General features: G+C 34.6%; 1 protein-coding gene across 1 annotated transcript; it reads right to left on the bottom strand.

Moving 5' to 3' along the window:
- Window positions 1-725: 725 nt before the first annotated feature.
- Window positions 726-13,767, bottom strand: LOC125658449 (transcription factor LBX1-like). Its single transcript, XM_048889717.2, has 2 exons — window positions 12,805-13,767; window positions 726-1,828 (listed from the first exon to the last, which is right to left on the bottom strand). The coding sequence occupies exons 1-2, from the start codon at window positions 13,208-13,210 to the stop codon at window positions 1,359-1,361; spliced, it is 876 nt and encodes a 291-aa protein (XP_048745674.1). The 5' UTR covers window positions 13,211-13,767; the 3' UTR covers window positions 726-1,358.
- Between the last annotated feature and the right edge of the window lie 6,709 nt (window positions 13,768-20,476).

Genomic DNA, 20,476 nt, shown 5'->3' with positions numbered 1-20,476 from the left:
CACTGAAAGTGAAAGGCTTTCGCGAGACACTGAAAGTGAAAGGCTTTCGCGAGACACTGTGAAAGACAAATGATTTCTCAAGACTCTGTGAAAGTCAAATGATTTCACGAGACACTGTAAAAGTCAAATGATTTCACGAGACACTGTAAAAGTCAAATGATTTCACGAGACTGTGACAGTCAAATGATTTCGCGAGACATTGTAAGATTAAGGAAAGCGGAGGTCATATATAGGACCTCTGAATCCGCCTATGCAATGCACTTGAAATCCCGAATTTAGATTTAAACCTGTGTGAAAATGCGTGAATAACAAGAAACCGCGAAAGTAACTTGAAGTGAATTAAAAACAATAATTAGTTTATGCATTGTACTAATTTGGTTGAAAATTATCATTGGGCGATGAAATGTAATTTCAAGTACATGTACTTCTAAGCATACTACTTCTCAAGAATAAACTCGGTCCATATCGAGGCCGCCTGTCCAATAGGTAATCGATATTTCGTTTTAAAATATGCACATTTGTCATAACACATTGTGACCTCTCGTATACTGATAATAAATCATCCATATTGTATTAATAACATCTTGGTTTATCGAATATCAAAGAAAGAATCTGGTGTAACAAAATAAACCACGTGATGAGTGAAATCACATTCCAAGGTAAGCAAAGAACGATTCAATTTCGATGATTCATCTTTTTGAGGAAAAGAAAGAAAAACGAGAATGATAATTTTATATCCATATTTAATATGTCCATGATTTCTTATGTACAAATAAAAATTCAAGAACATGGTTAGCAGAATGGCGCAAAACCTGTGTCGAGTCGATACTCTAGCGGAGGTCTAAACATCATCTACCTACACTGTAGCCATAGCAACGTGTCCATCAAGGTGGTATAAAGAATATGCAAAAAGTACCTGTTTGGGAGCATTTGATATAGCTGCGGTTCTCAGTATATTGAATGCATGTCTGCACTGAATAATTTGCTCGTGCATTTTCTGTCGATCTGAGCTATATTGCAACAACAGATGAAGAAAATCAATGGATGCCACTGTTACGTCACAGCCTGATATGCTGTAATTCGTGAAAATAAGTTCTCTTAGTCTTTCACTTCGAGACATACGCTGGACATTGTCACTATAAAACTATCACTAGCGTCAAATGAACAACGCTCTCCAAAGAAACCGAAGCTTTTTTTTCTGATAGGTCATGACCTTTTCCATGCAGGTACCAGTCTTTTTTTCGGAATTTATTCCTAACATTACCAAAAGTGTTGCTTGATAACATACTGGGATGATATGGCACATTTTGGGACATGTGGATAATCATTGAAAACTGAACATTTTGGCCGATACGATATCAGGGTGAATGTATTTCCATATCAACGTCAGAACAATCGTCCTTTTCCGAGTTATTTTCCGTTTCACTTTCGGAAGTCCTCTGTACTTTTGATGGTGAAGGTTCGCATTCGTCCTCATCTGCTGACCTGGATTCGGGGTCAGTGGTGTATGATTTATCGGATGTATCATCGTCTCTTTTACTACTGGGTGATTTTAATATTTGTGTAGCAGTCACGTCATTTTTTAACTCTTCGAGATCGCGTTTCAACTTTGCCCTGCGGTTTTGAAACCACGTGATCACTTGGGCATTAGAAAGTCCGAGGTTCTGAGCAATTTCGTCCCTGTCTGCCGGTGTGAGGTACTTCTGATACAGGAATCTTTTCTCCAGCTCATAGATCTGTTGATTCGTGAACGCTGTACGTGACTTCCGGCGCTTTTTCGGAGGTTGGTGTTTTCCGAACAGGGCGGCTTGCTCTCTCCGTTTTGCTTCTGAAAAAAAAAAATAAAAATTGAAAAATACAGTAAATTTAATTTTGCATTTTATCTTCATATCATTTTTTTTTTTCAATTTAGACTTCTTAGTATAAATGACAAGCAATTATTTCATAAAGTTGCTAAATAAAAGAATAAAGTCATTGTTATAAAAAAAAATTGTGAACATGTCAATACACAAGAGGTCCATATTACAGTGACTACATTTATTTATGACGTAATTCAAAGCATGATATACCATGTAAACTAAGACTGGTCTCTATGAGTGCTACTTAGTCGTAAAATTTCATATATCATATTCATTTTTCAGATCCGATGGCGGTCTACCATCGTATGTACCCGGTTTAAGTGTGAAGGGGGCATAAACCATCAAACACTCCAGCTAGTTTTATCAGATAAGCCAGATTTTTGCTGGATGACTAAAAACAAGATTTGGACTCCATTCATGAGAAGAGGAAGGACAGTTTAATTTGTTCATAAATCAGAGTGTGTTGAAGTATTTTATTTGAATATAAAATTGCAAACAAAACCTTGAAGAATCTGGGACATTTACGCATTGTTTGGGAAGAGAATTGCAACTCGGGAAGTAAAAATTTTTAAGTCTTGACAGATTTTATCTATAAATGTGCGTGGTATTGAACGTTTTTGTCATTTGAGAAAAGACTTCAATGTTTCATTTTTATTTACCTCTGTTTGCTTTTCAACTGCAACAATTTATGAAAATGCTATTTGCGCAAGACAAAGAATGTTGTATTTTGGAATATTTTTTTCTTTAATGAAAATCACAGGAAATAAACATGTCAGCATTGAAGTATTCCAGTGGGAAAAACAGACCGTTCTTACTGTTTTGTCACCATTAATTATAAAAGTTTATTACTTTATTCAAATTGAATAAAATTTCTTTGTTCTGGTTACATTACAGTACAAAAATTGCCGAAGCGTTAGGAATATATTTCAATTTTAATGATATCGAGGTTACGATAATGCCCTTTGCCGAGCATGTCTTGCATATGAAATTGAAAATTAACACCCAAGTCCAATAATCATTAGCTGATAATCCAACAAGCCACTTAACCACGGCTAGGCTTTCGATTTTATTCTCTCACATGCCCAACAATACAATCCGCCTTTTCTTGACATTGCCGTATGCATAACAAACATATGCAACAGCAATGCGACTTTAAAAGCAGCCATTCTTATGCAAAAGATCTTTACCGGGTCAAAGGTCTCCTCGCGCCAGTGGCGGGATTTTAACGAGAACGCGATCTGCTTTCAAAAGTTCATGATTCCTGACATTAGAACGCCGGTCTGATGTCACTATTTATCAAAAGCTCTCTTTATACTGACTTTCAAAGCTGATTGTAAACCAAGACAGGCAAATCATAAAACATATTAGCGCTGACTCCGAGTTACTTAGTGCGTTCTAATTAACCAATCCACAAGCTGTATATTAAATGTCCAATAACACCCGGAGCTCAAATAATTCATTGGAAGTTCAATAAATTCACATATAAAATTCTTGTTTCAGATGGTAACAATTGGCGCCAGATTCTCGGAGGAGACTGGCTTACCAAAAGTTAAAGAAATGTTAATATCAAAATATTTTTAAACAAAAAGAAAGAGTTATTTTCATCAATGTGTTCCGAATTCGTTGACAAAAAAATGGAAAACTAACACTTTATATTCTGTTTTATAGAGAGAGTAAAACATCTGTGTGAAGACATTGCTATAAATTATAAAACAATGAGTCTAATCAACTGTCAAAATGTTGATGGAGAATGTCACTTTGTCACAATGTTCATGCTAAACGGTTTCGTACTTCAAGGAGAACCATATTTAATGCAAACCGCATGTCATTTTCATGTAAATGGCGAGGAGTTCCGAGTGCTAGGGGTCAGACTAGATACCGCTAGGGATAAATTCCCCCTTGTGATTGTCATACTAACGACATGTAAATATAACGAGAGATGGGTTTCTAATAATGGAGAGTGGCTTTCGAGTCACGACGACCCATTAATTGCAATTAAATAGCCCTTAAATTATTTTACAATATTAACTAGTCCTTTTTGATTCATGAGAAACGTCATAATTTAAACGTTTTGCGACATCAGAAGCAGAGAGCCAACAATTAGTGGCGTTCTTCTTCTTTTCTATATATTATACATCTAACATAAAAACGAGACAAATTAATCAGCTTGATACGACCATATGTGAATCGCCCAAAGAGAGAAAATAGTTCCATTTCAGCGCAGTAAAAGTTTCATTGAACTTTTTCTTACGGCAGTGCATGAATAAATTCTACGTAATCTTTCAAGTTAGTAGTCATTAACACGAAGACGAGTCAGACGCATCTACAGCTAATTTGTATATGGGCAATCAGATCGGAATGGAAAGCTCTCTTGATTAGGGTGATTAATTAACGAAGATCGGTAGGTTTCTAATGAAGTGTTTAATACTAGATGAATTGTTCGATTACAGTAGGAAATATTCGTCACTCGGCAGTCATGTAAGCAATGAGTTAACAGAAGAAAGGTGGGAAGAGTTAGTCATCCAAAAGACTTTTCAAAATTTAGGTTTGCAAATTTTCGTGTGACAAAAAAGAAGAAATCTATCAACTGTCTTCCTTCGTTTAAAATTACAGATTGATTATCCAATACCATGGTCAAAGGGTTACATTTACAACCCAAATATTTCAGAGAATTTATTTTCATTTTCCCCCTTAAAACCTACATTGATATCAAATCTATAAGTAAATTTGATATTTTGTACAGAATTCACAAAAGTCTCCTTTTCTTTTGTTGAGACATTTTCCCGTTAGTAAGTTCCTCTGCGCGAGAATCTCTCCGCCGTGTTGTGGGAGGTGCATTCGCGCGCTGACCGCAGTAAGTGGACGGTGTAAAGATCAGTGCTGCTTTGTCGGTTAGGCGATTTTGATTGACAGGGAAACTCGTTCATACGATGATTAACCACGATTGACTGTCAATATAGAACCTCTTCCGTAATCTGTCATTTTTTTTATCTACATAATGACCTACACACAGAGTTATTCCTGTAATGCGGTGCACATCTTTATGCACTTCTAAGTAATTTGCTTGATCAATGTTATGGATAATGCAATTTGTTTAATTTCAGTCTCGTAAATTTCCTTTGAAGTTATCATTACCTATAAAAAAATATATATGATTAAAACTAAGGAAAATACAATGCTTAAAAAAATCACACGTGACATTGCAAGAATAGGTCTGAAAAGTCTACAGAATCGGCCTTCTGGACAACGGGAATACTTTATTCAGTGGACGGATTTCTTCTCAAATGCATACATTAATTTACAAAATACCTACGACAGCTTCCAACCAAAACACAGGTTCATTTTTTATGCACTGACAGTTTCTTTTTGATCTTAAAATGAAGCTAGATTTACTGTTTATTTTCCTACTTGAAATTCATATTTCTTGTTAAGCTTGTTAGATTACTCAGTGTGCTGACAGTTTATTGTGATAGATGTGGACAATGTACGACAACAGCTAAATTGAATTAGAGGATTAAAATTTTTACAAAAAAAAAAAAAAAAAAAAATATCTATCAAGCCTGAAAGTTGATTTCATTTCCATGAAAATTGATTCTCGAAGGTCCAAATAAAATAACGACATATATGCGTGAAAATTTCATTGATACTTCACAAAATTTCTAACTTGTTTTTTTTTTCCATTTAAAACTTGTACACAAATGTACAGTCGCTAAATGAGAGGAAAGAACTCGGAAAATGCGTGTTTCCTGCATAACTTCGACATATTTTTGCAGATAATCAACCCTAATCATTATTGTCTGATTTAATTTGCGGAAAAATGAAAATAGATCCTACAGACGAAAAACAAATAAAACCCGCAGGATGCAATAGACGATGAAAAGTAAGATATCAAAGTTTTGTCATGTTTTACGATTTTTACACGAGTTAAACAGATCTAGCAGTTAGCAGGGTGTCAGAAGTATCGCCGGTCCCTAAGATAAGCCAGCCATACCTTTGTCAGCCGGAGGGGTTTACAAATGGTGCTGTTTTTACAGTCCGCAGGCCAAAAATATGAAATAATCTTAATCATTATCAAATCTGCGTCATCTTTTTTTAAATATATATATATCTATATATATTTAGAAACCCGAATTGAAATATCGACTGTTGGGCATATTAATTGAGAGAGAGAGAGAGAGAGAGAGAGAGAGAGAGAGAGAGAGAGAGAGAGAGAGAGAGAATATCTCTACTTTAACATTGGAATAATTGCTTTTCTCAGAGGAATTGCGACCCCCTTAAAACGCCATCACACCGTCGGATCCCCTCAGTAATTAGCGGCGGCAGAGGGGCCGCTTCTGTCCAAACAAGACACCGCTTTTAATAGTTCTGTCATTCAACCCTCCCCATCGTACCCTTCACAACGGCATGTAAACCATTCCCTTCAAGAATGCCCTGACATTGATCATCCTAATGGTAATTAATGTTCAAACTTAATGAAGCTATCGAGGGGAGATAACTGCAAATTAAACAAATCTAATCTAAGGACCGCTCTGAAAGGCATAGATTTTTGTCTTGCAAAGGATGAGGTGTTTCTTAGAATGTAGCGACATTGGCTAATTAATGTCAGTAATTGAAGCCTACACGATCAACAGAATCAGATAAAAATCCATTATGTGAATACATTCTGATTAAGATGTTGTTTAACATCTTCGCAAACAGAAGGCTAGTTAGGTGTTGACATGCGACTTAATACACGCAAATAAACCTATATCGCTGGACCTCGTTAAAAATACATTACTTTACTGTTTGATTTTAAAGTTGTACTGTCTCGTCTACTTGACATTTTTATCCGTGTGATTTAGACTCGAATACATCACTGTAAATCAAACAACCTCTCATCCGGAGAGAAGTTCTAAGCGGGTAGATCTACAGCGGTTGATCACACAAGTAGCGATGTAGGGAGTAAAATCGTAAATCTTCGATTAAAATCCTCTGATGAATGCGCTGGAATCTTAAAATCATTGATAAAGAAGCGTTATAATGCAGTGGATCCAATATCCAACACCTAAATTACCCTACACAACTTTTTCTACCCTCAACAGACTCTGATAAAATCGCCATTTAAGAAATGATTCCTATTTTTATAAAGAAGCATTCTTTTCACTAACCATCTCCTATTGCGGTCTATGCTGTTGAAATGATGTACGATTTGCCAAAAATCTTCCCTCTCATGGATTTCGTTCAATTATAGGTTTTGAAGATCCTTTCTAGGTATAATATATGTATGATGATAAAGAGACCCGGTCTCGTTTGGCGAGAGTTGTGTGTGATCAGGTGTCCGTTTGAGAGGTTAATTACGTACGGAAAATGAAAAAGAAACACCAAAACGGTGGAAACATGTATCGTCTTCAAAGGAACCCGTGTATGTAATTTTCCGGATGTGCATTAATGATTTTAACACGGAGGCACTAGACGGAAAAACGTATATTGCAGTGTTTGACTAGCCTGAGCCATCAATCCAAGAATAGGGGATAAATACATTGATTGGTTTGCAATTGGCGTAACACTCTCTTTGTATGCAGGTTTTTTTTATATAGTTAAGCGTTTTGTCCGAAAGGAAACCCAAATGAAATGCACACATTTTTTAACTGACCATTTAGCTTTTTTTTTCATGTCAAGAATCAATTTCCAATCTACTGCACAGATTATAAAAACTGGCCTCTTTTCGTGAGTCCGGGGTAGTGAATTCAATAAGCAGAGCGCGGCCAGAACATAAAACAGTTTCCCGTATTAAAATATAGCATGGAGCCATAAAATCAGGTATATGTTTCGTTAATTGGGCTATTTATTCGTCGTAAAAAGACTGAGTGTTGGTATATTAAATGTATAAAGTATCGCGGTGACAGCAATATGAATATTATTACCCGAAGATCCAGCGGGTAGCTCTTTGTGTCTTGTGACGTCACAAAGCATTTCGAAGACCCAGATGAGATGACGAGTACAGGATGTTGACATTTACGAGAGCAACAATCATACGTTTATGATCTTCTTCCTTTCAATTTTGAGCTCTAAAATGTATATCTATGATCACAAATTTTTTATGTACGTTTGATAACGAGAGGAGCTTGTGCTTTGACTGCGGCAGGGGCTTCCAATATTATGTCGTTTGTTGAACATAAAAACTTGTCTGCGAAACCAACACTAAAACGTTTTATTTGAGGATAAAAATCAGAAAAAGAAAAACAAACCAGCCTTAAAACTATGCAGAAAGCAGTTTGGTTACATGGTAAGGTAATAAAAATGTTAATTGGTCGTTTTATTTTGTGAGGGGAATAACGAAATATGCAGTGTTAAATACAGAAATTGTTGCTATACAGGGTCTTAAATTTGGTTAAAATTACGAATATCCGTCACCGAAGAATACATAATTGACTTCTTTTTATTTATTGGCCATAAAAGTCAACTAAATGATCATTCCATCACAAAAACATGGCGGTGCTTATCCGAAATATTATTAACGCAGTCCTTTGTCGATTCGATTGCCATGGTTTCCATAAAAGTGGAAATAAATAAAGGAAAAACACAAACCAAACCAATGATTATAATTTCATGAAAATTATTGAAACTTGAAAAGTATAGTTTTGTTTCGAAAAAGGGTATAGATGAATGAGAAACGCACTCCAAAACAATCAAATTTCAAAAAACCTTTTTAAAAATCTGTTAATTTGTTAACATGGACGTGAAACAGTAGATGCATCTAATAGCATTTCATGGATGGGCTGCACAATCAGTAGCGTTGATGGGAGCAGCGCCGGTGTTTGCAGTCAATGGACATTCTACCGTAAACATCATCAGAAAGTTCCTCGTTTCTTTGAAGGTGTTGAAAAGCCCTTTACAGAAATGTCGTTAATAAAGTATGTACATAAAATGTTGTTAAGAGCGTATGTACAGAAAATGTCGTTAAATGACCGTAGAGATACATGATAGAAAACGATTTGCGTTAGCATTTTCCCCCAAGTTTTTTTTTATCATTATCTTCATTCATTAAAAATCAATTATTCAATTATGCACATGTATAGTAAATGTACTTTTGTGTGTACAGTAGTTAGTTGTAACATTTATCATTAAGCTCTTCAGAACGAAAAGTAAACCCCTTTTTTTTTATGACGGGACTCATTCATGAATCACTTGCTAAATATATTGACGGCAAGCAGTCATTAATTTAAAAATCCGACCTGTCAAAATTACACGTGTGAGTTTTATGCTATGAAAAGCTGTGTCTTGATAATTAATTTATACAATCTCATTATCCTACATAAATATTTATTATTCTTTAACCTCCCGTCAACTGCTGTAAAAATCCTTTTTGATTGATTTTAATGTGACAAGTCACATAATTCATAAATTATGGAAAAAAAAATCATCACGTAAATCACGGTGCAGACTCTTTTTCGAAATCATCAAAAAGATGCACAAGAAAGGAAAAGAGAGAGAAAGAAAGAAAAAAAACCAACCCAATCTTTTGTCCCATTTGTCAAAGATTCTGTAACAGGGCTGCTAATGTATCAGAATAAAAATACAGGCATATTGAAAACAGATATTAATGCTCTAGGACCAACAAACCGACGAGAGGTCAAGATGAGGTCATTTTCTGAAAAATTAATTTTCATAAGACTTCATACAGCTAGATTTTCTCAGCTGTTTTACATGCATTTTCACTTTTGATGTGCGAGCCTCTATTCTACATTAACAATTCAAGTCATTTCATTGTTTTTCTCTACTCTCTAATTGCTCTTAAAAGTACATCAACACACCTAAAATCTGCAGAAATTAAAATTCCGAGTCGGCCTTCCTTTAAAATGAAAAAAGAGAGAAAGACCCCGGTTGCTTCTTGCATCAAATGCCAAGTAGAATAAGACTCGATGATCGTTCTGATTAAATATTTTCTCTTAATTCCAAGCAAGAAGACCAAAGACAAAGGAAATCAACAATTTTTCACTAAATCCCTAATCACGGGAGAGACTAATTAGCGATCAAGATCTGTTACTCCGTGGGCCTCAGAAACAGACCGAGGTGCTCAATTTTTAATTTTTCATCATCAGATATACCCTAAGATGGCCTGGACGGGTCACTAAACCCTCAGATCGTGGCGTGGGGTTTCAAGTGTGGCTTTTATCCCCATTCTTTATCTTTTTATACTGAATAATTAATCATACATCATTTGCAGGCAGATTTCGCATTATGATCCTGGTACCTGATCAGAGTTTCTCTCCCTAAATACAAAAATCTTAGTTCTGTGTATCTAATTTAAACAAAGTGAAGATACAACAAACTATATATATATATATATATATATATATATATATATATATATATATATATATATATAAGCTAAACTTCAGAACCAAAATTTTATAAGCCGTATTCAACTATAAGATAAACAGAAAACAAATAAAACGCCGAAACAATTGACATCTTTCACAGAAGGTTACTAGCATTTCGGCGTATTGCAAATTATTATTTATGCAAAATTATATTCAATATATCATGTTTAATTGAATATATTATGTAATATAAAGAAAGTGTTGAAATTATTTTAAATAATTATTTTATTAATGAAAAAAATCCCCACATTTCATTTGCCCAAAAATATGATTTTTGACGCTTGTTACTATCAGGTTTACCAATGTCACTAAATCATGTTGAATATTGCTAAAATTATTTTCATGATTGAAAGGAGAAAATGTTTAAGCAAGTTCACATCATTTAATCATATATACTGCACCGAGTGCTCGAGATGTTGACATTTGTCAAAATATCTACCATAGCACTTAAATAAACACTTCATTGAAATAAAAAAAGAAGAGATTTTAATGACACATAATTTTCTTATGCGATTTCATTACAAAGAAGTGAAAGTAGGTACGAACTTTTTTATTTTTACGTAATGTGGTGTAGTACGAGTTATAATACATTGTTTATCAATGAAAATACAAGTCTGGCATAATTTCTAGACAATTTCCCCCCGGAAAAACTGAAACATGAATATTAAAAAAAATCGCAAAACGAGTCCTTTCTTTAAATAACACTCTACTGGACTGACCTTCGGCCTTCGCATATTTCTCTATTAGTTATGTATAAGGATCACGTCAGCTGATTTGTCACAATTATTTGTATACATTCATATGTCATAATTGATATTGCATGATATCGATACAGTACTGACTAAAAGTATATATACGCATGTATTGATTTATGAGGAAATATTGTGTGAAGGAAAATATCATAAACCATGCTTGTAACTTTTACGTTCCCTTCATAGAAATTATTTCCATAGTATATAAAAAAATATATAAAAAGATTATGATTGATATTAATTGATCATCTGATGCAATTTCGAGGTTTGGGAATCATCTTCAGCCAAAGTTGACCAAGAGATTGTTTAAAGAAGATGTCGGTGATCAGATTAGGGAAACAGACTGATAATTGAAGTGACAGGTTTCGTGATGGGGGATTCACATAGCCGTCCCATTCTCATTTGTAATGATACAGACAGAAGCGGGGTCAGTTTTACGCCTAATTGAGCTTTTTCTGATCTCAGCTGACCAGCACCATGCTGGGCACCACAAGTTAAACATCGCCGTGGATTTACCATTAAACATCATGTTACAAGAATTCCTATCAAACGAAAACGACCCGAAGTCCGAGTCGTTATGTGTCTGAGCGTCTTTTTCACTTTCATAAATCATTTTCTCGCCAATTTAAGCTTCTTTGATACGGTTGTAAAGATGGGGGCATTGATTAGGTAGGACAAGGCTTTAAATGAACTGCCCCTCGGCTTTTGAGAAAAGCAATTGATACATGCAAAGATACCGCGACTGTTACATAACAACATATTAACGACACCTTTATATATCAAATAGTTTAAATATTTTGCCGATGAAAAAGTTTTAGATTTACAACCTTAGAATATTATTTTTATTTTCAAGTCATAAAATTTTTGGTTTCAAAGGCAAGAATGAAAAGACTGATACCGATCCATAACATGTGATAAATATATAGCTAGGACAACGACAATCCCTCATGATCTTCGGATACATTGTATTTTTTTTTTTTTAAAGATAACATCGCTTCATCCCATCTTTTGATGTAGTTGAAATAATGATATGCTTTTACTATTTGATTTTATCTTTTTTTCATAGACCATAGAGAAAGCAGAAAAAAAGCGTTAAACTTTTTAAAAAAATTATCCCTTTAATTAAATATCAAGTAAACCGAATCTTTATTTAGTTGCGGAAGAAATCGATGTTTCACTGTCATGTATGAACATAAAAATGTACATAATTGATATTGGAAATTCCACAGGTTTACTTTGAAATGTACTTGTACAATGTATGTAAAACCTCTATACACAAAATTTGGGAATAAAGGAAATCAGCAAATTTACGAAAGGAGTATTAATTTACAATAAAAAATTCCAAATTTCAAACACATAATACGATATTGTACGACCGATGCATCAGTTTAAGCATTAATATACGATTTTCAATATATTTTTTTCTCTCATAGATATTGCTTATCAATCAATTTTGGTTTTGTACAACATTTGAAGAAAAAGTTGTTGATTTACAGTTCGTCTCAATTCATATATTTTCGTATATATATACTACAAAATAACCTTATTAATTTGCGAATTATTTCTATGAATAATTCAAAGCAAAAATTATGTCTTATTCCATAGAAATTCATCTTAAATATTTTTGAGAAAGATTCAAAATTATTTTCTCGAATATAGCGTCAATGTCTGCAACTTTCCTCACAATTTCTTTATCTCTATTTGTTAACCATCTTGCAAAAAAAATTTACTGAAATAAAAATATTGCAAGAAAATCCCATAATCTCAAACAAAGGCAAGTTCTGACACAAGAGACCAAAAAACAAGCTCCGAGTTGACGAGACTACCTACCGGCCGATTCCGCTGTCTCTAAGCCCTCAAACGTTTTGTTGGCCATCTTCATCAAGGCGTCCAGGGGTGAGTCGTTCTGTAAGAGGGGTAGGGACGGTTCGTCGTCCTCTACATTGATCTCCTCTTCGTCGGAGGAGCACTCGCTGTCCCTCCCTGGACTACACCGAGAGTCCCAGGGCCTCACTATGCTTCTCACAGCGTTGTTGTTTAAGTTCCTCTGGACTTGTCGCCGATTGACATTGTTGTTATTCCCTCCCAGAATATCAGAAATACTGAACGAGGTTAAAGGTTTGTTGGGATTCCTTGGGGGTCCGACTTGCACCATGGCCAGCTTCCGTAGGGCTTCATACTGGTCCCGGATACTTTCCGCTGAATCCAAGCGCGGAGGTGCAGACATGATTTTCATTGGACTTGTTTTAATGTTTTCTTTTTTTTACACAGATTTCTACGTCCTTTGGAGTATCTCGTCCTTAGAAATAAATCGTTAATTGCACACATTAATTAATCTGCATTGCTTGTCATCGACTCTTCATTTCGTTTAATAAGGTGAGATTTGTATATGCTGTTCACCTAATGGTAATCGTTTCTGCCCAAGTCGAGGCTCACGCGCTGACGAGCATTTGACTGACAGGCCGCTGGAGCGTGTCGTCTGCTGTTTCTACACCCAAAAGGTAACTTCTAACACACGGAGGCGTGAAAACATCATATACCGTGTCACTATAACAAACATCTCCCAGCCATAACAATACTTATATCAATTTTTAAAGATCTATTTTTTCGGAAACAATCCAGGAAAGTTTCTCAACATTACAAAAATTTTCCCTCAAAGAATTGCTCTGTCGTGAAACACTGTCCTCTGGAAGCACAATTTTCGCTGTTCAATATTTGTATATTTTGGTATTTTATATTCTGCATGCACTTTCGTAAAAAGGTCGTTTATGAATGAGACAGTAAGTAACTCTTAGATTTATAAGAGTTGAGCCAAACTAGAGTTAAAATCGGGGGAGGGAGGAGAAAGGTTGGCATCCGCCGACCAATCTTGTTCCAGCAATCCTCGTAACTGCCTCCCCGCTGCTAAGCTCAACTCCTGATGTCTAATTACAGTGCCCTTGTCCGCCAATACTACTGCAATTAAATTAGAGAATGTTTTGGACTTTTTCAATGATCAGTTTCATTTAAACGATGAAATTAATGACCACCCTGTGAAGGCTTTATGACGTGGCTATATGCGTTATCATTGATGCAAGTTGAAATTTATCACAAGTTTATAACAGTATTGCAATCTGTTCACAAAATCCCTCTATTGGTCTTTGTTGTAGCAATTAGTCCTTATGCAGATGGTTTAATTAAAATCCCATCTGATCCTCATATTGTAGATTTCTGTATGTACATGTATTTTGAAAATAAAAAAAGATAGCATTTCTAAATGTATTGGATTTCAAGAAATGGCGGGTAATGGTAGTACAATAGTTGCCTTCATTTGTATGCAAATGTTTTTCCTGCAATGGAGACCTTTTGTTACGTAATGAATGCCCTCGTCACGGCGCCAAACAAGTATGGCTACCCGTTGAATAAAGTTTTTATTGCTTTGGATTGTCCATTCTTCTGATGCAAAGTTTGCTTTAATTCTTTCCTTAAGAGAAGTTGGATTTTTAAAATATATTTGGTAAGTAATATTTCAGTATTTTTTCTATCTTTTTGACTATGTCAATGTACTGTTTACAGTATTGGACTAAGTGTTGGATCGATCTACTAGTTTATCGTCGCAAAACAATTTGGAAAATAGTGAAGCTGGAAATGAAAAAAAATTCAATTTCATATAAATTATATGAAATAATTTCATCTATGTAAACCATATCTATATTGAATCGAATCTTTGAAAAAAAGGACAAAAATAATAGTAATTTCTTTCTCTTAAAAACAAAACAATTCGTGGAGTATGTATTTCGCCGAACTTAAAACTTAAAAAAAAACACCAAAACACCATGACTACAAAAAATAAAATAAATAAAAAATAAGAAGCCAGAGCCAGACAGGTACTAAATTCAGTTGTATAAAAATAAAGGATGCGTAAACTACACAGGGGAATTTATTTTATTTTCGTTTCTGTTTTTAATTTCCATGTTTTGACTTGAATATATTTCTCATAAAAGCGGTTGTAAGGGAATATTAATGTTGGTCGACAACGACATAATGAAGGGGTAGAGACTCGCTCAGTTTATCACCTTCCCGCTTCCCTCAAATTAGGACTCTAATAAGCATCAATAATATAAAAAGAAATCTTCAAAGTCATTGAAGCTGCGGAATTTTGCTATCTTTTAACATTATCCGATTAAGCCCTGCTTCACTACCACGTTAGTAAAATATTTTCTCACTAACATCAAAGTCTCCCTCTTTTTCTCCTCGTTACTATCTCTTTAAAATCAATAAATGAAAGGCTTCTCATATGTATTTGTAATTTTTTCAATTCCTTAAATATTTTTAAAAGTATTTAAAGTACTTACTGCATTGAAAGGGAAATATTACTGTTTAAGTATTCCAAAAGTAAGACAGTCATTGAGATAAATTTATCGCGTCAGTTTGTTTCAGAAATATACCCCCCAAATTCTAAAGATATTCGTCCTTGTGTTTTTTCTTACTTAAATACGAGGATAAAGATATTTGTGAGAAAGAAATGTCGACATACTGCTTAAGGTTAAATAATCAAATAAATGGAGAGAAAAAAAAAATAATACCTCTAAATGATTTATTTGGGTGCATGATACTAAATATCAAAGAAACGGATAGGAAAAAAAAAAACTCCTCTGCATTTGTAGATGAAAAATTAATTGATTTTTGACCTACGGAGACGAAACAATTCCCTCATCATTTGGCGATGAAATATGATTTTCTGAACAAACAAGACATTGGACATAATTTTCTGTTCTATCATCGAAAACTGAAATTTTTTCTTACAAAATGAGAAGCCGCCAATAACTAGGCAGAAATGTAATTTGTCGTCATTACCAGAGCCTGGACAGCACGGTCTCTGTTGTGCTGTGGAAGGGCTTTATGGGGAATTCATCTCCATTACCGCGTCAAGGCGATGTGCAAATTTGATTGAAACAAATTATGATCGCCATTCGAGAGTCTAACACATTTTTTGTTCCATTTAGTGGGGATTTAGTTTCGTACACGAGGGGCTAGCACAAGGTGTAAATAGGTTTTCTATTGTCTTGGAGAGGAGGCGATTGATTCCTGGACAACTTTGTCGCTGATGGAGGGAGATGGATACCTCGCGCGAATCTGACTTCGTTCGCCGCTGTTTGTTCGCCCCCTCTCGGGACCATTAGCTGATGATCGACAGCCTCAATTAATGTCTTTTAAGAAATAAAATCGCGAAATGATTGTTTTGCATCACCTCTAAATCATGCTAATATTCTTATTACGAAACGACAAACAAATGGTTGTGTATGTCTCAATTCTGGTACGAGAGAACACGAGGTGTTTCCGCAAATTGAAAATAATTACGATAACACTATTGTCAGTGGAAAGAGGGAATGCTAGTAAATTGGAATTAAACATAACCAATCTGAGTAATCTCTCCATTTTCTCTACCATATTTTCATCATAAAGATATATATACATAAAAGCATAGAACAATTATCAGTTCGAAAGCCGATGAAAATATTATAGCACTAGTAGAATTATTTTGTAGGCCTACTATAATAAATTCCTGATCGATAAATCATGCGCTGGTTAATTATGATGTTGCATAAATCTGACGTTTTTCCGATCAGCTCTATCTATCTGAGTAATAAATCTGGTGCGATATTGACAGCTCACAACAGCTAACATAGGTAAATAGCACAACCAGCAAACTGTACTCAAAATGGCCGCCACCAACAGCAAAACAAAAATACCATGCCACGAGAAAGTATGGTAAGTTATATCACATTCCATTAATGATATGCACAGGGAATAAAACCCCGTAAAAATGAAGATTGAACAAATAAACGGAAAAAGTAAACTTTGACATATTTAGAAATACAATTGGATGCTTATATATGTATAATATTATTTCATTTTCCAAAAAAAAATTACATTATAATTTCACTTCACTTGGAAAACGATATTATTTACATTTATAAGTGTTAATTTTTCCCATTCTAGAAAAGGCCGAAACTAAAGACAATTTCTTAAAATGGACTGAAAAATGAATAAAATTTATTCAAAGCAGCGTTTGTGATTCATATCAAATACATGTGTTTTACATTTCCGATATAAATGTATCAGTTCCCAACATAGATTTTGAAAATGTTTCAAATGATATAAAAACATTGAAATTAACACTGTGTGACAATTACCCGTTAAGATAGATAAGACAATTTCACAATTTTTAAAGCATCAAAGAATCAGCCTGAGAGCAAAATTGTCTCCTTTCTAAGAAAACTTTAAAAATGTAAACTATGTCAACAACGCCTCTGATAATAGTTAAAAGCCAAAATGTTCTAAAATAAACCCCTATAAAATACGGAAAGTACAAAAATAAAGCATGATATCATTTACAAACATAATCAATATTGCACAAACGACATGAGCATCAGCCGAATTAAGGTTCAAAAATTGGATAGAATGTCGTAAAAATGACGTAAATCGTGACTTTAAAATCCTCGACACAATCAGAAGCGTCATTTCGTGTTTTGACAATTACATCAGTCCTTTTGCCTCCCGTTCTATTAATACAACCCTTTACAACGATCAATGTTTCAAAATGCCTTATTTTGAAGCATGTTATTGGTGTTTTCTAGAGGAAGTTTCGATTCCCCCCTAAAAGATTGTCGGTATCATAAAAAAAAAAAAGAATGAAGATTTAATTTTTTTTATCGTACCATGTGTTGAAATGCGCAAAGATTGCTAACGTTTTAAATTGTAGGTTCATTGAATAACTTGCACCACGAGTCGCCGGACCTTGATCACTCCCTTATCACATAAAGACTGCTAGTATTTTTGTTCAAATCTATCCAAATGTTTCATAATTTCTTTTTTAAAAATACATGCACTTTCTAAACTCTCTCGATACCTCTGCAGAAAAAAAACCCCAACAAAACAAAACAAATATATTGATCTCTTTTTCTATTTACACAAGTCTATAATACTGTACAGTACAGGGTGTTTAGGAAAACATACAAATTTTGTCTTCACTTACTCAAAATCATATACGTCACTTCAAAAAAAAAAAAAAAAAAAAAATAAATATACATACGTCACTTCAATGAGTACGATCTAAAGCACATTTTATACCATGTTACTGACAAAATACGAAACGTCACTTTTACTACGAACGGCCCCAGACTTTTCTATTTAACCACCAGTTCAATCTGCAGTAAAGCTATCATGTCTCCATTCACTACAAATTGTCCGTTTACTACTCGTCCGGATTCAGTGTAACTGTTGTTTTACTACTCGTCCGGATTCAGTGTAACTGTTGTTCTACTACTCGTCCGGATTCAGTGTAACTGTTGTTTTACTACTCGTCCGGATTCAGTGTAACTGTTGTTTGTTACTACTCGTCCGGATTCAGTGTAACTGTTTCTTGTTACTACTCGTCCGGATTCAGTGTAACTGTTGTTTTACTACTCGTCCGGATTCAGTGTAACTGTTGTTTTACTACTCGTCCGGATTCAGTGTAACTGTTGTTTTACTACTCGTCCGGATTCAGTGTAACTGTTGTTTTACTACTCGTCCGGATTCAGTGTAACTGTTGTTTTACTACTCGTCCGGATGCAGTGTAACTGTTGCTTGTTACTACTCGTCCGGATTCAGTGTAACTGTTGCTTGTTCTCGTTGTTTATAATTTTAATCACGATTGAAATTTAAACCATTGGTTTCTAGCAAGTGTCAATTCGTTGTAAATTTCGATGATGAAGCTGGAACGAGTGGTCAAGATCGTTGGATGACTTCTACATCAAATCAAAACGAAATTCCGGTTCTCGCTCAAAACTGAAAAGAAAACGTCATCCGGAGAACTCGATTTCTCCAAAACTTTTAAATCTTATTCTTTACTCCCAGCGGCAAAGTCGTTTGTTTGAAATTTAATTGGTTGTTTTTGCTATTGCAACACCCGGTAAACACGAAACTAGGGAATTTCCGAAACTCGCTGATGTTGTCTCCGAACATTCGATATTTTGATTGTCCTAATTGTTTTCTTCTGCTGGCTTCTTTAAAAGCCATGTCAACAGCATTGAGTATTTTTTTTTTCATTTAAAGGTTTTGAACATCCATGTCTCTTTCCTACTTGCCCAATGCCTTGCACTTTCGTTATGGACAGTTGAACGCGAGCGGCACTTTTGGTAATGGGACAATTAAGTCGACACTATATAGGCCTACTATAAGAAACCCCACATACAGAAAATTCATCTACTGTTTTTCAATGATAGAATACTCTGAATAATACATTGTAATTATGTAATTACTGAGAGTAATTCAATGTAGGGTAATCTAGATTCACTTTATTATGAGAAGAAACTTGCAATGATATTCTATCAGATAATGTCAAACACTTGTGATATGCCCAACTGAAGTTTTCTGTATTTTGTGCGAATACACGGAGAATACTTTGCAGGTCGCCCATTGAGGTCTTTATAAGAACTTGTACAGTGCATACAGTGTATCATGCACGAGATATTCTCCTTTCTCTTTCTGTTTTATGAAGTACAAAGTGTTCTGTATATGCATGTATCAGTTCTGAGTTTTTATGTTTTTGAAGAAATAAATTTCATTTTTGAAAATACACGTGGGTATCAAATGCAGGGCTTTATGTCGGTGTATTTTTCATGAGGCGCTAACGCTCTTTATGACGTGTTTATGACGTATGCTGGCGTAATGTGTCGTAGTTCATATCCTCATTTAAATTCAATATCTCACCAGAGGGCGTTACGCTACGCTCCACAACTTGCGTAGCGCGCCCTCTGGTCAGAGATTGCATATTTACGTTACGTTCTACTTTCACTTCAGTCGCGGAATTCCCGGCCGTTGAGATAGACGTACTATATTTATCAAGATTCATACGCGAATTGTTCACAACTGCAGCGCATTCTTGACGAAATGGCTATCACTACAATTTGTAAAGACACCAAAAGCATTGGAAATGTAAATAATCAGATATATTTTTTTCCGTGTAATTCAGAGAAAACGTAATATTTGACATTCAAAATAAGGAATTAAGGTTTATTCCTATGTAAATTACTACATTTCTCATGAATCATAATTTCGTAAACGATATACAAGCACATCAATATATCAAACGCAAAAAGCAAAAATACGTAATGGTATCATGATTATAAATGTGAATATTCCGTTAAAACACTGAATATTTGTAAGATTCATAAAAATGTGGATTTTGATCTATTTACACATGGATATTTAATCCTCGGACTAAATACATTTACGTTGATAAACTGGATAGAACCGGGCAATTTCAACATAACATAAACTACATAAAAATTCTTTGAAAAATTAAGCCGATCCATGGAAGTTCGGCCAATAACTGCGAGTAACAATATACTTTTTATTAAATAAACGGTCTCCTTACACAGATCAGACAGAGAGCCTCTTAATAAAATTTACATACTTTGACATAAAAGCCACTGAGTCACATTTTTTTCTTTTATAAGCTAAATTTGAATCTGTG

Source organism: Ostrea edulis, chromosome 9 (genome assembly GCF_947568905.1).
Source record: "Ostrea edulis chromosome 9, xbOstEdul1.1, whole genome shotgun sequence".
Classification (NCBI taxonomy): Eukaryota; Metazoa; Mollusca; class Bivalvia; order Ostreida; family Ostreidae; genus Ostrea; species Ostrea edulis.
This window is presented reverse-complemented; position numbering and strand designations above follow the sequence as displayed.